The sequence below is a fragment of the Zonotrichia leucophrys genome, chromosome 2 (assembly GCF_028769735.1).
Source record: "Zonotrichia leucophrys gambelii isolate GWCS_2022_RI chromosome 2, RI_Zleu_2.0, whole genome shotgun sequence".
In the NCBI taxonomy this organism is placed as follows: Eukaryota; Metazoa; Chordata; class Aves; order Passeriformes; family Passerellidae; genus Zonotrichia; species Zonotrichia leucophrys.
Genome location: NC_088171.1, coordinates 8,983,388 through 9,010,814, shown reverse-complemented (window position 1 = coordinate 9,010,814; position 27,427 = coordinate 8,983,388). Strand labels below are relative to the sequence as shown.

Sequence of the window (27,427 nt, the reverse complement as noted above, 5' to 3'; positions counted from 1 at the left end):
CTTTATGAACTGTAGAAAAACATTCATAAAAAGTAGTTAAGACTGGTTTTTCAACTTCCTCTCCATCTACAGAGTAAAGCCTAACCTCCAAGGCCTTGTTCAGTCCCTGTTACAACTGTTTTGTTTTCCCTATAAAATTCTCCAAATCATGTAAAAGCATTCTAGCAGAAAAACACCTCCAATGTGCTGCTACACCAAATCATTCTTTCCTCCTCAGCATAAACCCAAGGACAGTCTTCAAACACTGACAACATGATCTCCATGTCCCCTCATCTTAGTTTCTTCAGAGCCCTAACAAATTAACTTGTCTTTTCATTAAGACAGAAGAAATTTGATCAAGAGACTTTCTCACCAAAACCTCATATTTTAAACAGGCACACTGTCCTTAAGACCATCATTGTGAGTCCTCCACACCAGTGCTCAAGGGACACACTGCAGATAAAAGACCCCTCATCAAGAGATAAGGAAATCTCATTTAGATGCAAAAGTGAAATGGTAACGTTTTAAACCCAGCCTGTAACAGAAAACACCCCCCTCCAACACACTGCTTAGATTAGTCTCATAACATGCTTCCTAAGAAAATAACCATCTTCCACTGAGTAGAAACCATACTAAGACCAACAACTGCACAACTAAATTAGGTGGCCTCACTTACCAAATAAGCAGGTCCTCCAAATAAGCAGGTCCTTTTTAACCAAACCTTAGTTAAATAATTAATTATTAAGTCACCTAATTTTTTTTTCTCTGAGCAGTTATCAGACCTATCAACCTTAAGCAAAACGAGCTCAACTGAGCAGTCTTTGATATTTCAGACTCCAATTTACAACTTAAAAGAAAGGAGTATTTCACTATGATGTCACTGGTAACTGCCTGGCAGTAAAGCATTACAGGAAACACTAACTGTTGAATAATTGCTAATAAATTACAGTTCTGCAAATATAATATATAGACTATTAGGTATGCTATACCTGATACTTCCCTCACCAGCTCAGGCCCATCATTTATTTCGGGATTCCACAGAGTCAACCACACAGAAACAAACCACGAGGAGACACAGAGATGAGATGAGCCTTGTACACTTACCCCTCCTGACAACTTAATCACCCTGACTTTGCTGCCTCCATGGGGCCCATCACTAGCACTGTTTGTCCGCTGCATCACTGTCCTTTTCACGCCCGGCTTCTGCTCCTGGGGCCGGCCGGGCACCGCGGCCGCGCGCGCCGCCTGCGCCGTGGGCAGCACCGCAGCCGCGGCCACCTTGCTTGGTAACACTTTCTGGGCTGCCTGAGGCTGACTCGCAGGGATCGTTCTGCTTTGCCTCAGCTGCTTCACCGGCTTCAGCTGCTGTCCTTGGTAGGGGCCGTCCCCTGCGCCCTGGGGGAAGTCTGTGGGTTTGGGGTGGATGTTGGCCACTACTGCGTCTTGTTTTCTAACCAGGAGTCTGCTCTTCACGTTGTGCCGGGTCTGCAGGCCGGAGTGGGGGATGTAGGGGCTGCCGTTGGTGGGGAACTCGGAGGAGTCCTCCTCGTGCTGCTGGTAGGGCTGCTGGGAGCAAGGCTGCTGCTGCTGCTGCTGGGCAAGTCTCTCCAGCAGCTCTCTCTTCCTGGCCCCAGCCTGCTGCTGCCGTCTCAGCTCCTTCTGCTTCAGGATCTCCTCTCGCAGCCGCTTCTGCTCCTCTATCTTCAAACGATACAACCGAGTTTCTTCATCCTCGTCTGGGTACTATAAAGGAAAAACCAAATGAATTTACAGAATTCTAAACAGATGCCCAGCTTGGCCAAAACAACATGAAATTGGTTCAGATGTAGAGCTTTTTACATTTTCCCTGATACACGCCACTAATAGCCTTGCTTTGGTATCTGCTGCTAGGGTTTATTTGCTATTCATTACAGACAAACAGCTCAAATCTGGTTTAGGACTTAGATATACTACTTCCTAGACAGAAAAGCTTTAGTACCACTTGAGAAATCTGATCAGAATACTAAAAAAAATAATAATAAAAAAAGTTTGACAAATTGGAATTAATTTAAAAGTTTCCAAAACCAATTAAACTATTAATATAATTCAAGATATCAAAATATGTTTCAAATAGAAGGTAACAATACAGAGGCAACCCACTGTCACACAGGTTTTATCTTGCTCTTTTCTGACAAAGTAACAAAAGGTAGGGTGGTAAATGACCTGAAAGGCCCTGATTAGAACTATTGATTTTTCTCACAGAATTTTAAGCCTGATCTCAAACTCATTTGTCACACAATAATTGGTTATAATGAACAGCACAAGTCAATCTCTCTGACCTTGAACTCATGCACTCTCTTCAGAATCAAAATGTTGCCAAATGCAGTGTTGGAATATTAATGGTATATAGAGAATGCCTTTAATATTCCAGCCCTGGGCCTCTCTGAAAGTACTACACACCATCAAATAACCTTCCTAAAGATTCTGCCACTCTGGCAGAAGGGGTTCTTATGAAAAGCTGTATAAAAATGGACAAGACTCAGGGAAATGCAGATTCTCATCATCCTGGAAAAGATATCAAATGGCTCTTGCAATAAAATCACATATTTTTCAAAATTAGGAAGAATACTTTTTTATTTTATTATTTCTCTTTGTTTAACCATTTGAAATATTAAGTTAGATTTACAGAGAATGCTTACAAATGGTAATGAGCTAGGTAATTCTACCTAGAATGTATCAACCCCTCCTAAAAACAGCCTCTTGAAGTAATGATACTTTGCATGCTGGTAAATTAATGCATAAAGAGTGCTAAAATATTTTTCAAAAACTGCGAGTCTGTGACAAACCTTTATGTATCTTGCAGCAACTGGGTGCAACCTGTTTTTGACACAACTGCCATTTTCTGAACATATGTAACCCAAATGTGTGACTTGAAGGTTTGAGGCTTTTTAAGAGCTTTTAATCCTACTGCACCTAGAATCCTTCCCAACCCAAGAAAAAACCCAGCAGAACAGATTCAGCCATAATGTTGGTTCATGGGTGTGAGAGCCCAGAGTCAGATTTGCACTCACAGCACCCAGATGCACAAATCCTGAATGTTTGTTTCCTTCAGCTGTAGCTGCATCTTCCCTGAGCAGGAATTGACAGGGATTATACTCAGAGTCACTAAAATCAGCTCATTGTCTCAAATTAGAAGTCCAATTGCAAGCATCTAATTAGCAGTCTAATTAGAAGCCAAAACAGTGACTAAGTAAGACTAACCAAATTGCATTTTTGAAATCTGTATTAATTTTTTAAGTATAGGCTGTAGTTCAGGGATGAGATCTAAGTTCGTTGCATGAGAATGCTACATGCACCCCAAAGTTCTTATCTTTATACTTTGTGGAAAGTGATGGTGGTGATTAATAACCACTGTGACAACTAAATTAAAGCTCTGTGATAGATGGTACAGAAACACTTCTAGAGGAGGAAACGCAGATATTTCTTCTTGTATTGACTACTGGAGATGCTGGATTGCAGCAAAAAACAGAATTAGAATTTATCCTTAAATTTACCCAAAAAAACAGAATTTACCCTTTTGAAATACAGGGAAAGATGAAGACCCTTAAGAATAGTTTGCAAAGGATGAGAAAACATGTAAGCTCCAGCTACAAGGTGGATGTGCAGTTATGCAGATCCTGATGCAATTAATAACATTTTCAGTCATTTTCAAAGACACTAAATATCACAATTACTACAATTGTTCAGAGGGAAAACTTGTTTCACTTAATGAATTAGTTTATTCACCCGCTTTGGTTTAGATTATAATAATTTATAATTTATCTAAACAAGCCTGATGGATGCCATGGGCCAATACCAAGTTTACTTTTGGAGGCAGTCCTGTAATTTTTTTCCCCTTATGTTCAATTGGAACATTGCAGCATGAGTCTTCAGGAGACCACCACTTCTATCAGTGCCCTTTATTATGAGGGATTTGCCTGCTCATTTTATCACCTAGCAAGGTATGAAGGCCTTGGGAGACAGATCATGATGTGGCAGCTCAGAACACCAACTCTAAGGTTGCACATGGCACAGAGATGTGTGCTTTGCAGCATACTCAAATGAGCCCTGCCAGCACAGAAGGAATGAACATCCCAAGGGACTCTGACTAACACATCCCTGCAACAGCCCGTGGACAGATACACTGACTCCAACTATGCCAGAATTAAACACAGAAAGATGTCTGACATAAACTAGGCATAAACTCTATTACCAACACACATGTAGTTCAAAGAATGCTTACTAGAATATTCAGGCAATTTGATTTCAAATATAATCTGAAACCTTCCTTTCTGGAACTAGACTAAGGAAATTAGTAATGATCCTAGGAAGTCTATCCCTTCTTAAAAGTTAAAATCAAACACCAAGTGCCCTGAGGTTATATGACAACTGCAGATCAGTCTGTTAACAGGCTACAGGTAGACCTAAATCCTTCATAAGAAAGGTACTACTGTTACTGCTAAATTCTAAACAAAATACCCCCTAGAGCTAGAGGAAGATTAAATATAAAGACCCTGTGATGATTAACAAAATATCTCCATTAGAAGCCAGCTTTAACTTAATTTATTTTACAATGGCCCAACAGTACAGAGTGAGAAGGACAGCAAACTCCTTACCAGGATGAAAAGAGGGGCTGTTAAATCCCCTTCTCCTCAGCTCTAAGAGCACCTTGTATACTCCACTCCAGAGAGTGGGGGTATATATGTGATGTATAGTACATAAAAATGACCTAGAGTAGGTAATAAGGACATTCAGCATATGGAACAGGCAAGACAGGGTCAAGATGAACACAGCACACAATGCCCATTGCTAATGACTTCCATCCCATTAGTTCAGTAAGCCCAGTATAGATTTTTCCAAAAAGCAACAGCACTGCCAAAGAAATAAAGAAAAAGGCCAGGAAAGCAAACATTTTGCCTAGAGAATCAACTGGGAGAAGGTACATATGCTTCAAAGTTCAAATCATTGTAATTTTCACATTCTGGGTCTGGAAGCAACATTATCTGTAGGTAAAAAAGCAGAAAAACACGGAGCAGCTTTTTCCCTAGACAAATTATTAAGCTTCATGTCATCTGGGCAGAAAATTCCCCAACATGAAGAAATGGTACACTGAATACATGTATATGGCTGCTCCTTTTACAGGAGGCTGCAGAGTACAAAAGGCCAGACAGCCACTTGGTTTTGTAGGGGTGGCTTTTTTATGACAGGTTTTAAGTTTGTTTTCTTTTTTTTTAAAGTGGAAATTCTCATCCACCTTTGAACAGCTTTAGCACAATGCATTTCACTGAGGTTTGAAAGAAGACTGAGCCTTAGCTGCAGGTTTTTCTTCTCCCTTAAGATCCAAGGCAGTTTTGATGGGAAGCACCAAAAGAAAACATTACAGGCTGCTCTCCTGAATCTAGCTGAAGAGCACCAGCAAGAAAGAGAAGCAACAGTCCCACATCCTTCTTGTAGGGATCCTAGAATGGCACTGTTGACTTATGAAAAGACAGCAAGGACACACTCTAAATCAAGGGATTAAACTTTCTACTGAAATTTAAGTCCTAGTACCAAAAAACTTGCTTTTCATGTAGTGATTAAAAAAAAAATAAACCCATACCTTTTCAGAAGTCTGCAGGATTAATTGCCAATTAATAGAACTAAATGCTGAGTCATAAGAACCAGACACTGTTAATGTTCTGGTAAGCTTCCAAGGAACAAAAAAGGAAATCATGCAACCAGGATCACTTATGTGTCTCAGTACAATGGGTGCAAGAACAGAGCATTCAAAATGGTTTGATCTGTGGCATAAACACAAATCTTTTCAGCAGGCTTGTCTTTATTTTTTTAAGCTGTAACATTAAAAACATAAACTAGAATAAAAAATTAGGCACCACTACAAAAATCTGGAAGAGAAATTATTTAAACTGGAGGAAATCCTACAATTTTTCAGGTAGTTCATAACCAAAAATATTAAATTATTCAGATAGATTTGATCTAGTAATTTAGTGCAGCAACTCTTTTCCATATTGTGAGCCTTTTTAGAAAAGACAGCAATGTAAAATCCAACAAAATTCACAATTCACTGGATTTGGAAGAATGGAATACAAAGGTTTTCTTTCAGTACATCAAGGACTTTATCCCCAGTGTAAGTACTAACATCAATACACTGATGACTGCACAGTGCTCTACTAATTTCCCTCCTGCTCTGAGATTTAATACCCATTTCTCCTAAAGACACATCACCTTTCTCCATTCTCCCTCTTCTTTAAACTCAAAAATGCTAAATACTGCCTAAATTCCTCTAATCCTAAGCTGACTTCAACAGGAGCAGAATTAGGCCCACATCATCCAGACTTTCCTATTTCAATGACACAATGATGTTCCAGAGTAAGGACATACAATTGAAATCCTGGGGAGTAAAAGCTATTCTGAACAGGCATTTAAGGTCAGTGTTTTGCAGTCTCACAGGAACAGGAACACAAGCATTCCATTAATATACAGTTTTTAATCTTCTATTCACTCACATTGCAAACCTTTCAAATATCTATATTTAGGGTGAGCAAACCTCTAACAGCCAATATTGTTATTTTTTTTGGTGCTTCCTGAATGATAGGCCACTCATAAATACAGCCACTGACTCTTTAGGAAGAAAGATGCAAAGAAAAGTCTTAATTTTCCAGTTGAAGACACTTGCAAAATAACCTGCCCAATTCAGTTATGTGCCATACAGCCACAAAAGTGACAGAACTTAACTCTTTCTCATCATCATCACAAGCAAAAGAACAGGATGAAGTCACCTAATTACAAGAAAAACACACAAAAAAACTGTAAAACATTACAATCTGCCTAAGGAGAGATATGTAATAAACTACATTACACAAACAGTGGAGGAAATTATTAAATGCTTGCAAATGAACATTTTTGGTGCAGCATTACCATCTATAAGTGACAATAAGCAGCAGCAGTGACCAAGACCACTGCAGTGGCACAGCAGAAATGGGACAAAGCTTCTACACTGTTTGCAGCACCCGGCTCTGTTCCAGGTGTGCTTTGGAAGGACAAGGTTCTCCTAATGCCTGCCAAATATAACTACAAGGGCTTTACTAGGAGACTTCATTTGTTCCAAGACAACCTTGGTTTTTTTATCCTGCTTTGCAAAAACTTGCATGAAACAGGTATCAGAATTTTATCAATGACAGTTTTGACAGAAATAAAAAGAAAGTTGTATTTGTAATACACCAAGAATTCACACAGGTAAGATAAGTTGGTTTCATAACCAACTAGAGTATGTTTAAAATGTAAAGTGGAGAAAACCAGATGACTGCTTTGGGATTGTTTGTTTGTTTAGCTTTCTATTTAATTACAAGAAACTTTTAAAATTCTTATATTTTTTCTAAATACTGCCAGAGATACTTTGGAACTAATGCCTTAATTTTCAAGTGACTATAATATAGAATAACTTCAGGATGTTTTAGATGTGGAGGCCTGTAGCTGATTTTTCAAGACTTACCTTACTAATGGCCTGAAAGACAAGGCTTCTCTATGAAGCACTGCATTTTGCATTTTCTGTGACTGAGAATATTCCAAGAGACTGAATTGAGGGGAAAAAGACAACTTAAATATTTTTTCCAAAAAAGGTGAAAATTAAAAGCTAAAGAAGGATTTTTTTTTCATTTACATTGAAAAGCAAGTGCACAGGAGGTCAAACACTGATAGCTTTCGTTTTCTTTTGTGCCTCATTTATGGAAATTAGTTACGACCATCCCTAATTCAAGAACAAGATGAAAAGCTAATCATGAGCAGCTTAAAAGGAAGACAGCATTATCACAATTAAAGCCTTCAATGGCTGTAGAATAAAACCTGGTCCTTGAGACAAGATTCATGGTTAACTGTAACTATGAAGATTTACAGTTCTTCCCAGAATAGCCTGACAAAGCACACAGGGTGCATTTAGCCATCATGCTCAGGATATAAAGAGTGCCATCAGTCCAATCCTACCCACTCTCTCCAAGTAACAGAGCTCATGGAGACTCTTCTCTTGCTTCCAGGAGATGTGTGCAGGGAAATGGTCATCTGTTCACATGACACGATCCAGTGGAGCTGAAAACACTGGCACCTGATTTTTCCAATTGTGCAGAATACTAGTAGAGCAAACAGCATCACTTTCTCCAAAATGGAAAACTTAAAAGCATCTCCTCTTTTCCCTTACATGAAAAGGTTTCATAAAGAAGAGATTTTCTTTTTCAGGAGCAAGAGCAAGAAGCTCCACGGACAGCACACCTACGATCTCCTGCATGAATGCTCAAGGCCTAGTAGAGACTGAACAGCCTAAAGGAAAACAGCATGAGGAAGACAGCTCTCCAAATAGCCTTCTTTTTTTTGCCTTTGAGCCACACAGCATCATACAAAATGACAGAGAAGAGGCTTTCAGACTTAGAAGAATGAGATCACCTGAAAATAAATTATAATTCCCAAAGATAAAAATGGGCAAAATGAGTATTTCAGAGACTTGTATCACTGATCACCTTCACTCAAATTCCACCTGTTCCTAGCAGAAATGAAAACTCCTCCCACAAAACAAATTTACCACAGCCTTGCCAACCTTCCTGACCTTCTAAGTCAATGGAGGCTATTTCTGCTGTTACAATAAAAAAGTGCAATTCAGAAGGGAGGCCTCTAGTGGCACCTAAAATATTTGGTGGATAATACATTAAGTGTGCTTTCTATTCATAAATCAGACTAGAAAAGTCTTTTAAAGGTGGGAGTTTTGTGGTGGGAACTTTGTTTCTCATTGTTTGGTTTTTGATCTTTTGTGTAGGAGTATCGGAGGGTAGGACAGCCAGGATGGACAGAGACAAGAGATTTCTGCAGCCAGGTTGTGGAATTTGGGGTTTATTGTAAAGGGTGTGGGTGCAGGGCCCAGCTGGGAGCTGCCAGCCACAGCTCAGAGGAGCTCTTCTCTCACAGCTCTTGAGCGAAGAGAGTGGTAAAGAGGATGAGAGAGAGAGAGGGAGTAAAAGAGCCTAAGAGTATAAGAGAGCAAGGTTCTCTTTACAATACAATAAATCTTCTGTGTTGAATATTTTACTTCTCACTAACTAATTTAGTACAATATTATAAGAATCATTACATTACTATACTGTGTTACATTTTAAACCCTAAAACCTACTTTCTGGACTCCTTCTGCTAAGCTAGTAAGGTTTGCTCTGACCATTGGACTTGTCTGCAAGTAGAGGGTGTTGTTTCATCAAAAGGGGATTACCTTCAGCCAGCCACACCATTGTTTTCCAGTTGTTCAGTAACTCAGGTATCTCAAAGCTTGCTTTTATTTCAATCTCGCTTATAGTTTCTACATTCTCAAAATCTTTTGCCAGGCAATTATATTGAAAAGGCTTTCCTGTTTCATCTTCCCCAACACTTTTGTTTAGGCAAAACAAAAAATCCCTTACCTCCGGTTCACATTTTCCTTCCGACTTTGCCTGGCCCACTGGGGTGATGGGTTTAGCTTTCATCTCAGGCCTCCCCTGGGAGTTGGCAGCAGCAGTGGCAGGCTTGGTGGCGGGCAGGGTGCTGGGGATGGGTTTGACCTGGGCAGCAGGGGCGGAGCTGCGGCGGGCGCTGCCCATGTCCAGGGCGTGGGCCGGGGCGATGGGCAGCTCGCGCAGGTTGCTGTTCCTGGGAGCCGCCGCCTGCAGCTGCTGGCTGGAACGCTTGACAATATTCTGGGATGGGGTACTCTGCACAGAACAAAGGAAAAGAAGTGCTGATTTCCACCATAAACCAAGCTGAAGTGATTCTGGTTTCACATTTTCCTGATTTAGTTCAGTTTGGGAAAATAAGCTTTGTGAAAAGGCACAATATTTTAATGTCAGGGAAAAATTACAGAAATGAGGATATTTTAATAACCTTTTATAATCAAAGCAATTATGTTAAACTGTAGTTATATTGTCTTGAGCACTGCTCCAGGCTGTTGTCCTACCCAACCTACCAAGCAGCAAAATATGCTGCATTGGAGCAAACTCACAAGACAAGAGAGGCATTATCTGAACCAGAAAACTGATCAGCAGTGGTACAGAGAGACCTTCAAATCAAAAGAGTGTCACAAAACTGGGCTCCCACACAATCACAGACTACCAGCAGTTGTAAAGCCTTAGAAAGCAAAGCTCTCCGTCACCACCCCTCTGTTGCTAGTTCTTTGCTAGGCATCTGCAACATCTCCTCTATTGGACCCAAATCAAAAAGAGCACTGAAGACCAGAGGAGAAAAGAAAGATACACATGGTATTTTTCAATGTAGATTATAAAACAATCAAGGCAGAAAATGAGCAAGAAATGGTTGAAGTAGGGGAAAGAGCAGGAAGGGAATAAATAGAACTGAAAACCCACGTTGGTGAGTTTTGAAACCTGTGCTTACAAGCCTGCTACTCATGCACGACACTGTTGTATGTGGTACTTACATGCCTTGGCTTCATTGGACCCTGCCGTGGCTGACACTGCATCCTGTTGTTATTTGGCTGCTGCTGTGTGGCTTGCATGTGAGGCCTGAACTGTGGCTGGTTCATGGGCATCAAGGGCTGTGGAGGCCCTTGGAGATGGTGATGCTGCTGCTGCTGCTGGTGATGGTGCTGCTGTTGCTGCTGGTGATGCTGCTGATGAGGCTGAGGTTGTGGCTGAGGCTGTAATGGAGGATGCATGGGACCCTTCACATGAAAAAAAAAAAAAATTAGTTTCAATGTAATAACCTCTAGAAAAGCACCTCCAGCCTCCTGAATCCTAAGATCTTTCTCTTCAGTGTAGCTGAAGTACTCTTTTTCAGGAGTGCAAAATGCTAGGTCTCTGATGCGGTCAGAAAACCCACTGTTATGAGTACAAATGAATACATATCTCCATTCCTGACTGGTCTACCTTGACCAAAGTGCAGAACTATAAGCAACTATGAATCAGGTTACACTAGGAAAGAACAGACCAACCAGAGAGGTGTAAGGTCATTCTACTCTTAAAATCTGTGTAAGGCAACAGGTGAAGTAAAAGAAAAATACGAATTCAAGGGTTGCTGTCCTCTACCCCGTTTTCTAACGAGGTTTACCCCGGCCCTGCGCACATCCCCGAAGCGCTGCCCCGCTTCCAGCGGCGGCCGCAGCCCCACGGCCCCGCTCCGCGGCCGGCAGAGGGCGCTGCCGCCCCGCGCCGGCACTGAGCGAGACCGGACACGGCGGCGGGGAGAAGATCCAGAATATCCATCACCCTCCAGGCACTGCAGCGATGGCACTGCAGGGCCATCCCCCTCAGAGCCGCAACGCTTCGGTTCCGTGACTCCCCCAGCGCTGTACCTGCATGCTGGGCTGCGTGTGAGGGGCCAGGAAGGGCTGTCCCGGCGCCTGCAGGAACTGCTGCCGCGGGGGCATGAAGGGCCGCGGCGTGGCCGAGCCCGGCTGGTTGAAGTGCAGGATCCCCACGGGGCCCTGGGGCTGCATGCCGGGCCGCACCGGCCGCTCCCGGGGGTACACCGGCTGCTGGCCCTGCTGCGTGAAGGCGGGCCCGGGCGGGCTGAAGGGCATCGGGCTCTGCGTAGGAACGGGATGGGCGCTGTTCAGAAGCGGGGGAGGCGGCGGCGGCGGGGGACTGCGCTGCTCAAACAAGGGGTGACCCGGGAACCTCGGATCTGCGGGAATGAGAGAATTAAATCACTTACAGCCTTCCCGGGACACAAACACATTTCAGAAACATAAAGCTCTAGTATGATTCGGAAAGTAACCTGAAATTTGCACAATGCAAAACTCTATGGGATGTTTTAATTATAAGAGCTACCCTCAGGTAGCTTTTATAAACAAGGTTATGTTTCTCTTGTTCCTGTCTTTTGTGTATAAAAGGAATTGATCCTTGAAAGACCGGCACAACTGGTACTCTGCTGGAATCAGCAATATCTTTTGGAAATTCTACTTTAATAAAACCAATGAAGGATTCCAGTGATTACAGTTTAAACCACAGAAGAACTCATAAAGCATTGACAACATTTGCTGACCAGGTATTTAGCACATTTTAACATACTATACATGTGCAAAAATATTGTGCGTGTGTGTGTATACACATACACACATATATATATACACACACACATATACACATACACACACATTACATATATGTGGTATAAATGTAACTTATCCTCTCTTTTGTTTGCTAGGCCATATCATTTTATCTAACCTTAACAAACACTACACACTCAGTCCAGGCAGTTTAAAGAGTTACAAGAAATCCAAGTGTATGGAGAGTGTTTGTTATCCAAATTACAACAAAGTGCAACAATTTCACTGCAATAATCACATAGATATTAATTATTTTTGTGTATATATAAATATCTGGATTCATGGCAGTTACAGGTGAAGACATTAAAAAAGTAAAAATCCACATCAAAAGAAGTAAAAATATACTAGACAACCAGAATTTCTGGCATGGTCCAGCCTGACTCCATCAAATGGGATCTTCCAGCCTTCAGGTTCTTCTGAACACACTTCATGTGTTGCAGTGACAGTGCAGTCACTTTACAACAGGTTGGTATTAATTATTAATGGGATTGAAAATGCTCACCTGCTAAGAAGAAAGGATCTCTGTCCTGAGGAGGAGGAGGAGGGAGTGGTGGAGGTGGTGGGGGTGGCCCTCTCCACTGGTCCTGGATTGGCAGCCTTGGGGCTTGGGAGAAGTTGGTAGGAACTGGTCCAGGTGTATGCTGCTGGAAGTCTGGAGGGCCCTATTTAATAAGGAAGAATTAAAATTAAGGCTACCATCCAGAAATTTATGTATTGTCAGCTATAACTTTTTTTCTCTCAAAAATACAATTGCTGTATGAATTATCTCCTATCACCTGTACAAACTGACAGCCCTTACTGAGTCATTCCTTCACAATGGAAGATATATTAAACCCAAGTACAGTATCTTGAAATGAATTCACAATGTTTTAATAATCACTAGCACCACAGGAATGCCATTTCTTCTCAAGCTTATTTCTGAAATCCATGCAATTATTGACCTTCTTTCCCATTAATCCAAAAAAATCTGAATGTCTACTTTAGAAGACGTTCCTGACATTTATCTTCATAAACCATACTATTCTTCATCATCAATTTAGCACAATGTAAGCTACAGGAGGGAGCAGCTTTACTTAAAAAAAAAGCGGGGAGGAAGGACAATTTATGACACCCAGAAAATTAAAGAAATCATTTTTGTAAAAGAATTAAGAGGAGAGTAACATTTCAGGCTATTCACAGTTTAGCATCTGAAGCATTTTAAGAAAGAAAATTTTGTACTCTTTCTTCCAGTAAGGCATTGGATTTTTTTCTTTTTTCAATGCCTTTGCATACTGCAGGAAGCAGTATGTTAATACAAAACCAGAACTCTGCAGAAGACATGTTTAATTGAGTAATTCACACTAGCATTTTTTTCTATCAAAAGTTGACAAAATACATTGGCAACCTCTAATATACAGAGTAAGCTTTGCTTCACATAAATTATATTCTCAACCATTTCCTTATTATGAGAGTAAATCAAGTAAGTAACGAAAATAATCTGTGAACATCCTTGCTTTCTATAAAGATTCTGAAATCAGTGGTGGGATCTGTTCTGTCTACATGTGATTTCCACCTTGAAACTTCAAACTTGCACTGCTGAAGACAAACTTTTCAAAACAGATTCCATACCAAAAGCTCCCTGCTAGACTGAGGTATTGTCATCAGGAAAGGACCACACAACTAAGCTGCAGTAGCTTATCTTTTATCTCTTGAGTTAACCTCACCAAGGGTATGCACAGTCTCACCCTATCATATTTGCACTGCACAAAGACTGGAATTTTAGGATAAGAATTTCTCACACACCAACAATGGCCCTGGAGCATACTCACTATCAGTGCAGCACAAGACAGAGCTGCTTTTACAGCCTTCTACCAGCACAATACACCTGGGATTGGCAAGACCCAAATAAGCAAATGAGAAGCACCAAGGATCAGATCCATTATTAAATCTGTGGCCTTCCTGAAACACCTGAATGGGGATGTGTGAGATACTGAAACCTCTTATTTGGGACCAAGACTGTGACTACTTATGTCATTATACAGCCATCAACTGTAAATACATTATCATTCCTGGAGATTAAAGGGTCTATATCCCCTTGCCTCCAGTCAGCCAGTCTCCTGTGGGTATTTCATTTAGTGAAAAGACATTATATTACACTCAAGCATGACAGTCCTCATAACATACACACTTTGTAGGAGGAGCTCTACACTTTTGCAAGGGAGCAGTCACAACACACAATATTCCTGCCACCTTGGAACTGACTAATGCCTTTGAATTTCACAGGCTATCTGCAAACAGCAGTTGAAGCAAAATGGAGCTGTTTGGGATGGAAAAAAGGGACATTTATTTGTTCCATAAAAACCTTTTCAGGTTTAGCTGAACAAGGATGTTGAACTGCTTTGCCCTTCCCTCGTGTTGAGCAGGTCAGCACTGGCTGCCTGCCAAAAGATCAGCTGAACACAAACCTTCAGGATTCTGACCCTTCACTCCCAAAGCACACCTCCAGCATCACTGCACATAGGAGCTGCCGGAGCTACTTTCAAAAGAAGGTTAGATGCATTCCCTCAGCTCAGAAGCTTTGGTGACAAAAGTCTATTTCTCAAAGTATTGCTCTTACAGCAATCCCAGGGAATACACACACAGCCTCTCCCCGTGCTGCACAGCCTTGAGGGAGGCACCCAGCAGACCCACTCATTTTTAGCTATTTATATTTGAGCTATTTAGTTATTAGTTTACCAGTGGATAATGCACAAGGCCATTGCAACAGGAGCGTGGGAGAACCCAGTTCAACAGGGCACTTGCACACAAGATGGTTTTAACCTTATATCTGATTTACAGCACATAGTCATGCTCATCTTGCATCTCAGGACAGAGCATGGTCTTGACAATCTTTTTTCCCCATTTTCAGAGAGCCTGACTCAGAAGCTCTCAAATTCCTCCTAGTTTTCCCTAGACATATGCCTACACATATCTTAGTCATTTGTAAAATAGCCAGCAAAAAACAATTTACGTGGAAACTAACTGAAACCTGGGCTAATAAATCTTAAGTGTCACATATCTGCCACCCGAGCTGAAGAGCTGGCAGCAGCAAGGATCTGTCTGGGCTTGGTTCCAAGCACCAAATGGCAGTGCAGTGACAATGGTCTCCTCTACCTGCTTCTTCCAAACTCCATGTATTCTGCCCAGGCTGAGGTAACAGGTCCTTATCAGTCTCTTCTCTCACTCCCAGGCTTCAGTTTTAGTGCTAGGCTGAAGGGAACAGGCTTAGGCTACAAACTAAGCAGCCATCTCTCCTTCTCAACCACATTTGTTACCTGGTCTCATGCATCTTCCTCACTATTAATTCCTTGGCCAATTTGCCTTTTTGTTCTCCTGGTCCTGCTCACTCCTGCAGATACATTCTCTCATCCCCATCATGTCTTTCACTCTGCCCACTGGTTCCTAAGCCCAGCATGGATCCAGATCCACCCAGCTTCCACACTCCAAGCTGGTGTTCTTGTGTTGTGGCAGCTGGTCAGGAGCTCTTACTTGCCCCCCTCAGCCCCTGATTTCCTTGTCTGTACACTCACACCAGGCCATCTCCCCTCTTTTTCCTGCCAGGGAAGCAGCAGGCACAGGTTGAAAAAAATCCAGTATGTTTATTTAAAATAAACAATTCTTTGTACCAGCCTTCCCTCTCCTGCCAACCTGTACCCTCATTATTATGCCCAGATTTGTCTCCTCCTAAGGCAGCCCTGAATTGCAAATGCATGCAAAGTCCTGTTGAATTTCACACAGCCCTTATGTACTGAAACATCCTCTCATTGCAGCCAAATTCAGTTTTCTTCCTTGGAAAATAAGCAATAATAAAACATTTCTAAATAACTCACCTGGGCACAAAAGTATATTTTTCCACCATTTCAGTTTTAGAATGAAAGTATATTTGTAAAATCTCAACCAAAAGGATTCAAAATGAGGCCAGCAACCAGCACAACATTTTGTTTTAAGCGACCAAAGTCTGTTAGTATTACACACACTGAGAGCAGTTTTGTATTTCCCATCATAAAGAAACAAACCTTTATGAAATAACCTTTAGGTAAGTTTTAGAACTGAGCAATACAAGGCCATTTTAAGTCTAAGGAAGCTCACACTTAAAAAAACATAAACAAACAAACAAAAACCCCACAAACCAATAACCAGCAAGACATTTTACTATTAAAAGTACTAGCAATGCTGATTTCAAGCTCCCTGTGATCTTCTCTACCAAAGGTGTCTAGCCATCTTAAGAATCAAAACATTTAGTGTCCTCTAAAAATCTGCATTGATTTAACACAAAATAACAAGTATCCAACTGTTATCCAAAAGCTGGTGTCAAAAAATCCCAACAAATTAAGAATTTTTTCCTCTAGTTAGCAGTATATGTCATATAAGCACATGTCACAATACAAGTTTGGGTCAGAATAACTCCTAAAACAGTCCAAGAAAGAACAAGAAGGAAATATCTGAAGTTTGGAACTCTTCCTATTGGCCTCTCTTTTTTTCTGTCCCTAGCAGTCAAGAACTCTGGGGTTTTTTCCACTTTTTAAGATTCCAAATTCACTAACAAATATCTACTTATCTGATTGCTGAGCAGATTTTAACTTTGTGTCTGACATTTTGAAAAACCACTAAATTATGACTGATCACATTTCTTGGCTGATAACCAAAGGCCAATCATGCAAAATTAATTGCAAAGACATTCGTTATTTGCTGAAAAACGAATTACTAATGTTTGCTTCTAAAAAAAAATAAATTAGGTTGATTCTTTCCCTTCTTACAGTTCATGATAAACTGACCTCCACTTCTTTCCTAAACCAGCTTTGCTTCTATATCCCTAAAGATAAAAATTTCTGCCCTAAATAACAGTATAAACAGGGAGGGGGAAGCTTGTATTTTCATATCTTACATTGCTGAGATTTTTCTTCAGAAAAAGCTCCCAGGATAATTCCAACAGGAATTCAGTTGTGCAATTGATTCATATCACACACTCCATGTGAAAACTCTAACATTTAACTACTTCCAGACACACATTGCTCTTTTTAAAAAAGAAAATACCTAAACTATGATGGGTATTTTTCTAATTATGAGGTCTTTGTCCATTATTCTCAAATGACATTACTTTTTTTTTTCCAATTCAATAAAAACACAATAGTCCTACCACTTCCACTTTTACTTATGTCATTCAAATTGTCCTAAAAAGTAGTATAACAGTTCTCCATTGCTTAACGCTTTTGAGAGTGGGCTTGTTTTTTTGGTGGGGTTATTTTGTGTTTAACAGTAGTTAAACTACAATTTTAGTAGGGGGTTATTTTGCCATTAATGTTAAACTCTACATTCAGCAAGTATTTGGTGCTAATAACCCCCAAGTGCCCTCTGGTATTTGGTGGAAAAGACCACTCAGAGCTATTTAACTTCAAAAATTAATGAAGAGCAGGTGCAAAAGCCAGGTTTCATAATGGTCTATTTTTGATAAAATAAGCATACTGTAACATAGATGCATAATAAATCTTTATATGCACAGTAGTTACTCCCATTTTTCATGGTTTTGCTATCCGGACAGTTTCAAATTACACCCAACTATTCAGTACACACACCAGCAGGAGTCCCTGCAAAAAACATTTTAACTATTACTTCACCATTATTAAATCTTTCAGGAAACTTCCTTACTCACTGTTCAGAACATTTATTTTTTCTTTACTCAGTGTTCAGAACACCTATTTTTAAGCTAACAGGTTTCAACTTAAAAAAAGAAAATTGCGAATTCATATGATCAGCCATGGCTCCAAGGTTCTACATCTCAGGGCCAACTCTAACACTGAGGGAAAGGACAAAATTTTATGTGCCTTCCCAGTGAGATCCCACAAAGTTGGTTCACATTCATGCAGAAATGGTTACCATGCCAGCTACCAAATGTCCCTATGACTGACCTAGCAACAACAGTATCTTTTCCTGTTTTTAAGGAAAGCTCTGAACTCCATAATTTAATTTACCATTGTGCAATTTTATTTTGAAAATTCAAGAAGAAAAAAAAAGGTGGTGCATAAGAATACAGGACTTGAGGTCCAGAAGGAAATTACACTGGAAATAGGATTCCGTGTTGATTTCTTAAGAGAACACAATCACAGACATTCCAGAAATAGTTCAAAGGAGAAGATAACACCACAATGAAGTGCTACTGACAGGTATTTTGTCTTAAATCTTTGATTTTGTGATGTTTACTCTTACCAAAAAATGTACCCACTTTTTCGCCCACACACCATAATTTACTGCACTTCAGACTGACATTTTTATACAGTTCTGAATAACTGCATGTTGTACAATTTCCCCTTCTACTAATTTCAGTTATTCAGTATAGCTAAGGCATAACCTACACCTTATCAATCACTTTTGGAAAAAAAAAAGGCAATGCAAACTTGTGTCTACAATTCATTAGAGTTGTGAATAGCTCATTGAACATGACTTTCACACACTCATGCAATCCCACCTTCTGAAAGAACACGAGATAAGGTTACTTTAATCCTTTCAAAGAACTGCACTATTTTGCCTTCCTTTTATCCCTTTAAATATCCTTCCTAGTTAAGAAATTAACATTTTCTCTCATACAATTCTTACACAAATTGTACTTTTACTTTTCTGCATCTCTTGTTAATTACATGATGTTATCTCCAATAATCTATTCATGAAGCACAGATAACTTTGGTTACCAATAAAAGGGAAAACTTAGCATAAATTGCTTAGCACAAAGTTAATCTTATAAAGCAAGGAATAAAGAGGATCTAACAGCTATTATATGATTTATCAGCTTCTCTAAAAGGGTCACTCCACTTTCTTCATGAGACTAATTAAATACCTTAACAATGTCATTGAAACGTCATGAATCTTTCAATAAAATACACCCTGCCTGTACAACATGTTTTCATTTATTAATCTCACTTAAAATGCAAAGAACTAGGAGAACCCCATTGACAGTTAAGCAGGGCCACTCAGTTAATTCTTCTTATATGGTTTAAATGCAAAGAATAATGACCACTATAACCTATGACAATTAAAACTATAGCCATCTGTCACAAGATGTTAATCCTCTTATTTCAGCAGCCCCCAGACTTTTAGAAAAGCTTTCCTAAACTGCCTACCTCCTGTGCAAGAAACTGACTTTTCATCCTCTTGTGTAGGAAACCCTGCTCATGTATCTTGGATATGGTTCAAAAATTTCCAAGTAGAAATATGTATCCCTATCTTCCATGAAATATGGGTCTTCAAGTTTCACAGTATTTTTTTTTAGTTTGCACAGCATACAGAAAGGAATGACTCGTGGAAATTTGTAATTATAAAATTAATTTTGATACTTTTAAAATACAGTTTCAATGATTCAGTATTGCTCTTCTGATGCCTATAACAATCACCTAAGTCCATCAAGGTGAAATAAAACCTAACAAGCACCATGGTTTTCCCAGAAGATTTAGGAAAATCTCACCTAATATAAAGACACACCTTGAATTCATGCCAATCATGGACAAAAAAGTTCAGAGTGCCCATAAAAGTCCAGACAACAGTTTTATGCTACCTACATAAGTATTTTCAAAGTTTCTGGAACATATTTTCTGAGGGGAAAACACATAACTAGCCAAGCAGTGGTTAAAGTCTGTGGACTGCACAGATCCTGGCACTACAGGCACACTGAGTCACAGAGAATGGGTTGATATTCTCAACTGAACTGGAAGTAATTTTTAATATTAAAATGTACCACACAACTTGGATGAGCTCCTCTCTGACACTACACAACTCCAAGAGATAAGAAAGAGTGTTTGGAGGCTTAGGCAGAAGTCCAGGTCATCTGTAGGGAAATCACCAATGCCCTATTTCACTGTTTAGGGTCTCAAAGTAGAATTTCCATGTCAGCCAACATGGTAAACCAGTACAAGCAAGGAGAGAAAGGCATGGAATCCCCTGTTATTTAAACCAACTCATGATCAAATAGCTAAAATAAGTAACACAGGCAATGCAGACAGAGACTGGTATTCTCAGCAGACTGACAAACCCTAACAGCTCAGGAGACTAAAGCTGAAAATTTTAACTGTTATATACTAAAAGTGTCCCTTTTCAGCAAGTTTCAGGGCATCCCCACAACACATCCAGCAGAAAGAGATTCATGCTGCAAATGGAGACAAAACCAGTCCCAATTTCAGTGTGTTTCTAAGAGAAGCACCAGAGCAGATGGGCCCACAAGCAACCACATCTCCACAGGAGAACTTCTGCTTCAGAGAGTCCTTAATGAAAGACAGAGAAAATGTACTGGTAACAAGATCCCAACTCCAGATTCAAATTCCTAATTTAAAGTGCTGATGTGCAAAACAACCACACTCCCATCCATCTATTTGGTATGGATGAAGGAAGTGCCCCCAGCAGAGACAGGCCATAATGAAAAATAGTGTGACAGACAAGCTTCTGCAATCTGCACAGACTGAGGGAAGAGTAAACCCACACCTCCCAAAACACAAACCTAAGGAAGTTCTTTAACACTAAATTGTTCAACTAATTCATCTAGAAGATTCAGTTTCACTTAAGTCTGCAATCCTCTGCAGGAGTGGGGTGTAGAAGAGTGAGTGATCATTTTTGTTTAATGCCCTCTAACTTTTAAGGTTAAGTACAACACAACAAATTGGGGAAAGAGTGTAAGAGACATTGATGTCATTTAGAGCAATGAATCCCCCTTGAAAAATGAGGATTTCATCATCATTTAGTGAAAGACAGTAAAATCCTTCTGCATACATTTTGTGCTGACAGCTAACAGTTTTATGGATGTGTAAAGAATTAGGAACCCCTCCTGTTCTCAGAACTAATGAGGTAAGATCTTCCCCTTGGACTTTGCAGAAAATACTGCATGGAAATATTATCATGGTGTTTATGGGTATCTTGGTGGCCTGCAAGTCACTAACAATTAGAAAAAACTTGAGCCTACAACTAAACTGGATAATGAATACCAAATTCAAGATCTCTACATCACACTCCAAGCTTGAAGTTGCAGTTACAATTTATTTAAAAACAATCTCAGAATCTCAATGGGACCTGGGGATGATGCTTCTCTCTTTAACAAGAAATGGTGAGGTTGCTACAAAAAAGTCAAAAAGCAGACAACTTTATAGAAAACAAAAATGAGAATTGCTGCTAACCTGGATTTTGAAAAGGACCCTGATTATTTAGTAAGCAAATTACTGGATTGATGGCTTTTAGTTCTGTTAGGAAATCTCATTTTTGAGATGTTCTGCACATCACTGACCTTACGAACACATTGATGTGAGAACTTTACATACTCAGAGTTCCCAACATACCTGCAAGTACTATTCATGCATTGGGTATGAAGACCTGAATATTTTCATCATTTTACAGTCAACCCATAATATCTCTGAATTGCCTTATTTTATTGTAACAGTAGTGACTTACTGCTTTATAATAAAATGAAGCATTTTCACTCTCACATTCTAAAGAATTAACAAGAACTGAAGACACAGAAGGTGAACAAACACCAGTTTACAGATTTACTTTTTCATATTGTGATGACACAAATGTACTGAGTTATCTTGTAAAAGCACATTTACTCATCTCCGTGAAATAGCTTAAGATAACTTTACTATCATCTAATTCTTTCTAGTATTATAATAGATACATTTTAGTTCTCTACTCAGTGTTTAAGCTCTAGAGTACTCTTACTGTATTGTACTCAGCAGACTGTATATATTTTAACTGGATTTCTTTATAAGTCTTGATTTCTGTAAAGTAACTCTTTAACAGTGCTTAATTAACAGCAAAATAGCACATTCATAATACTTTTCCCTCTTTGCACTGACAAAAGTTTGTGCTTTGCTTACAATGGATTTTTTAAAAGCTTCACATTTCATTCAGAGAAATATACAAAAACCAAAGTACAACCTACATATCTGGATAAACAAAACCTTTTTTACTGTAAGGGCGCCTGAGCACTTGCACCATCCTTGGAGATATTCAGAAGCCATCCACACATGGTCCTGGACAATTGGCTTCAGGTGGCCCTGCTTGAGCAGGGGGATGGACCAGGGGACCTCCAGAGGTCCCCATCAACCTCAGCCCTTCTAGGACTCTGGGACTCTGTGTTTAGCAGGTACTAAAGCTGAGATTGAAGAAAATCTACCATCATTAACACAGGGGGAAAAAAATCTGCACTACTGGTTCTCCTTGGCTGTGCTAAACAGCAATCACCTTACAGAAAGATAAATGAGAGTAAAATATAAATGCACAAGTTTTCTACTCCATTTTACTGCCTACAGAGCACGTGCACACAGGAGCCAACACGACAAGTTAAAGGGTTACTGCATTTAGAAACCAGCTATTTCTCTCTTATTTAATAGCTGTTACCATCATGTTTAGCTGCTGCTGCTCCTCCTGCAGATGGGAATTCATTGATATGATTAAATTTGATGGTATGATAATGTATGGTAATCGTGATTAATCAGAAGCCCACTAGCAAATGGAGGATGTTGGGTATTATGTCACCTGCATTTTAAACTGCTTTCCCTCCATGGCAGCCTGACAATACTTGACAGCTGGAGAGATCTCATGCTGCATTTGCTTGCTACTACTTATAGATCTGATAAGAGAAAGTGCCCATCATTCCTTCACTATCTTAAGTGCTGTAATTACAGAGCTTTGCAGTCAAGTTGTGAAAACTGTACCTGTTAAGAACCAAAGCCTTTTGCTAGCTGCTGAACAAGCTCTGTCTCACATCTGCAAGGGCTATAATCTGAAAGAAATGTAATTTGATGCAGCAGTCTCATTCAAACATGATTTGCATGAAATGCTGTGTAAAGCAGTATCCAAGAAATGTCAATCAACACCACCTGATACCATGTATTCTGTTAAATGGAAACAAAATGCTTTCTACACTACCTGTGATCTGCCACTACTACACAGCAATAGAGGGAAAATTTCATTTACTGTTACTCATTACAGTGAAGCCATAGCTAAAGCAAAATAATTGTGAGGAAGTAAGAGAATCATTTTCACAAGTGGCTTTTTATTTCCATTAACAGTTTGTCTCCTACACACGCACTGCTGCAAACATGTACAGGTTACTAAATATCAGTTTAAAATGACTGCCTGTAGTCAGATGCAGGGCTCTAATTTGTCCTTACTATGTGGACTATGAGTCCACGTTATTAACAATTGCTAAAAAACCCTTACTCACATGTAGCAACTCATGATTGAATTTGAAAAAACGGGGAAAGAATTCCATCTCTATTTGCAATTCCCACAACACACAACAAACAAACACTTTTGCAAGGAGTTTTGTTTTCAAAAGCACTGCAAATATCTGCCTCTAAATCCTGTAAGAGGTGGTGCAGCCACAGACCCAGGCCCACTGTAATGCCACTAAGCCAACCCATGTTTGCTAAAATGACAGTGGGGTGATCCATGACAGTCCAAGGATCACCTGGGAAAGATAAGTAATGTACCTTTTATAATTAATTTGTATAGCACTAATATATTGCTTTTTTAAAAGAAATGTTTCAAACAACTGACCATGAAGGACAGCAACTTCTGTTATGAGCAAAGATTAGTCACTTGTTTAAAAAACCTCTCACAGATGAAATCAATAAAGAAGTGCTTAAAAACAGTGCCAGGAACACAACACTCGAAAACTCAGAAATCAAACTACTGACTCCAGAAATGATGGAAAAATTAACCAAAACGGGTCAACTACCCTTCACAGCATCCATTTGAGACACCACCTGATGTGCTGGAGATCAAGTGGAAGCATATTGAATGAGAACATGAAGAAAGTCTACTAAGGTTTTTGCTGCTTAAGGAAAAAAATGTATTGTTTGAGATAAAGATTATTTTAAAAATAAGTCCTAAGTTCCAAAAGCAAATAATGTCAAAATCCCCTGGGAATAAAACAGACATACAACACTGGCTATTCACAAGGGCCTGAGAGAGTCACCCTGACAAAGTCTTAAAAATACTAAATAAAACATGATTTATGTTTTACAATTCAGCTTCTTCAGACATGAATCCAAGAGTTATCTGAAAGACACCCACCCAGTGCACTAAGATGTCCTATCAAGAGAGAAAATCTTGGTGCATTAAAAAATAGCAAAGCCTTCCTGGCACAAATTAGTCAGGTAGACACTGGTGCCACTTCATCTTGTACTTAGTGCCACTTCAGACTGTTCCAAACTTCAGCTCTGAAACTCAAGTTGACCAAAGGTGTCTGTGGGCTGAGAAATCCCTCTCTTCTGCCTTTAGCAGGGTCTCCCAGTTCTCTCTTCTCTCCAAATGCCCCACACTACAGCCACAAATCTGGATGCTAGGGATACCTCACAATTTCTGGCTGAAGAACACTGACACCCTCTCTCTGCCACATTCTGTGGGATCTCAGCACCTCAGGACTGAGGTGCCGAGTCACCGAGACCACCCTTGGGGGGCTTGGGAGTCCTGGAATGTTGCCAGAAGTGTCTGGTGGCTGGACTTTGATCCTACACAGGAGACGACACCTGTATGAGGATAGGAGGGTTTCACCGGGGAGATGTCCGGTTTTCGGCTGTTTGGATGGCCTGGAAAGGCCCGGGGTGACCTTGGGGCAGCCCACGTTTCAAAGGACGAGAAGAGGCTTCAGTTCTTTTCTCGGTCTCAGTGTTTATTAATTATTTATCTAAAAGATTTTCTCTCGGCCCGACAGAGGTCTGCTCAGCAGCCAGCCATGAGCACACTCCCCTGCCCTCCGGGCGGTCACCTATCTTTATATCCAAAGTTACATGTACAATATTTATCATTTTTCCCCAATACCTTTCACCCTTATTGCCCAGTGTACTTTTAGTAATGACCAATCCCAAAGTACCACCATCACCACAGAAGATGGAGGAGAAGAAGAAGAAGGACAGGACACGCCCCAATTCCTCCATCTTACTTCTCTAAACCCCCCTGTACAGAAATCCTAAACCCTGTGTTTCACTCTCTAACTAACTAATCCCTTCAACATTCCATCCCAAAGTGGGCAGGACAACACTTCCACTTCTCTATGTCCATAAAATACTGCACCTGTGCGTCATGTAGTATTACTTCAGTGTTCCTAAGTTAAATAAATGATGTTTGAAGCTAAAAGCTTCTATACATTTTTCTTCAGGCAAACACTGTAATATTTCAGACATGGAATGTGCTGGTGGACTCAGATAAGTTGATGGTCCAGATTTTTTCAACCCTTAACTTCCAGCTTCACACTCACTAATGCACTCTCTAGCCCCTGTAACAGTCAGTTAGCAGCAGCATTTATATAATAAAAAGTGTTTTGAAATACCTCTAAGATTTTCTATTTAATCTTCTCTTCCCCTGTTTTACCCCATCTCTCTTCACAGAACACAGGAATTGAAAGAGGAATTAGCCAAGATAACAAACACTGGATGAAGGACAGAAATCACAGTGGTCCCTCTTGTGTAACATAAAACCCCCCAGCTCCTTCCCCTGCACTGGGACATCCACAAGAATTAGTAAATTGGTCAGAAAACACATGAAAAGTTCAGAAGAGCCATATAAGCAGTCTGTGAATAAAATCTCCTGTGACATTCCTGTAAATGGATCAGTTTGCAAAGTAGACTTTGTGGGATACCACCTGTGACACTGGGACAGGAACTCTGGAAAAGGCCTCTTAACCACTTTAAAGCAAAGGCAGAAGATAAAGCCAGACCTTCAGAAGGACTCTGCCAAAGAGGTTATTTAATCTATTCTTTAAACTGGTTAAAGAAAACATGTAGTTGGCACTTGCACAGGTCCAGGTTAATTCAAACCATGCTTTCAGACTGGATTACTGTGAACCATGGCCCCGAGCACTGTGCAATTCAAACAGAACTCACATCCTTAACTCCCAGATCCCACAAGTGCACCCTGTTTCTCAGCTGTGGCACACCTCAGATCCACCATTCATTCAGTTCTTGTCAGCTACAAACAGCTCTCCAACACCATTCACACCAAGTCATCTCAAATGCTCAGAGAGTAACAGGTAAGACAACTTGATTGCTTGATTCAAGATTACTGTAAGTGTTAAAATAACTCTGTGCACACAACACAGATTCATTCCCTTGTGTCTTTTCCAGTAGTCCCTCTCTAAACACTCCAGGAGTTAAGTTTTAAGAAAGAAATAACTGAACAATGAGCTCTACCTTGAAATACTAAAATTGAGATTCAAGATTAAGGGAATTTAATCAGCCCCCACTCTAAGCAGGTTCAGTCCTGATCAACACTAGCCTGACACAGCACTACATTATTTCCTATAATTTAGGTCTCACACCATATGTTAACACGCTCATTACAACTTTGTTCAACCCTTCAATTACATCCTTCTGCAGAAGGTTGTAAGAATTAACCATTACATGGTTACAAAGTCATTTCATCAGCCCTAAATTAACAACACCTGGTTTCCAATAGATTTAGGACTGGCAATTGATTAGCTCTGATTGAAGTTCTTCCCATATTTGGAGCACACAGGCTCTCTGCACTGAGAGGTTTCTCTCCTAGATAAGATAGAGACTCAGAGATAAATTTTTCCTTCAGTTATGGCATTGCCCACTTCTGGTCTCTTCATGTTTCCACCTCTGTCACATTCAATGAAAAGAAACCATCCAGTTCAAAGTTCAAGGAGAAACCAGATTGCAAATATTTAATTCTAATCCCACTATCTTTTAGAAGCAAAGCAATCAGAGAAATCAGTTAACTATTATCCTTTGATTATGCAATCTTAAAAACAAGAGCAAATTCAAGTTATTACATATCCAGAGATTCTTTATACAATGAAGAAAAGGCTGAATGAACTGTACATAGTCTGGAGTAAGTCTTTGATCTTTTTCAAATGGCTTGTCAGAATTGTCTAACCACTGCTGCATTGCTTTAAGTCAACATTTATACATAAACAAGTGAATTATAATAGCACAAAGGCATCTGACATGTAACAGCAAAAAAGGTAGTTCTGCAAGATAAAACGTTAGTCAGAAAGTAAATTTGTCTTCAGCTCAAGAGCTAACATACTACATTTAATAAAACAAACATGAGGTATGTACACAGTGACACTTAATTCCTAATCCTAATATGACTGATAACCCATGCAAAATTTATAAAGTACTTCATAGGGGAAGTCCACTTTATAAGCCAGTGAGCCATGCAAAGATGAAGCAACTTTCTCAGGGTCATGCAGCACCTTACTGCTGAAGTAGGAAAAAAACCAGGGCAACCAAATGACAGTGCCAGACCCTCACAGTTAAGTCAGCCCTCCTCATCCTCTTCCTTATGAAAATTTAATTATACTGACTTTTCTCTGTGCACTGCTAATATAAATAAGAAGACAGC

At 40.0% G+C, this 27,427-nt stretch overlaps 1 protein-coding gene across 5 annotated transcripts in view; it reads right to left on the bottom strand.

Moving 5' to 3' along the window:
- The window catches only part of RBM33 (RNA binding motif protein 33), a 100,197-nt gene that overhangs the window by 29,563 nt on the left and 43,207 nt on the right, over positions 1-27,427 (bottom strand). For all 5 annotated transcript variants that reach the window (XM_064703893.1, XM_064703895.1, XM_064703894.1 and 2 more), the window contains exons 11-15: positions 12,567-12,726; positions 11,309-11,640; positions 10,436-10,678; positions 9,429-9,716; positions 1,084-1,722 (exon numbers count right to left, since the gene is read on the bottom strand). In XM_064703893.1, coding sequence (XP_064559963.1) covers positions 1,084-1,722; positions 9,429-9,716; positions 10,436-10,678; positions 11,309-11,640; positions 12,567-12,726 — 1,662 coding nt within the window. The remainder of the gene's footprint in view (positions 1-1,083; positions 1,723-9,428; positions 9,717-10,435; positions 10,679-11,308; positions 11,641-12,566; positions 12,727-27,427) is intronic.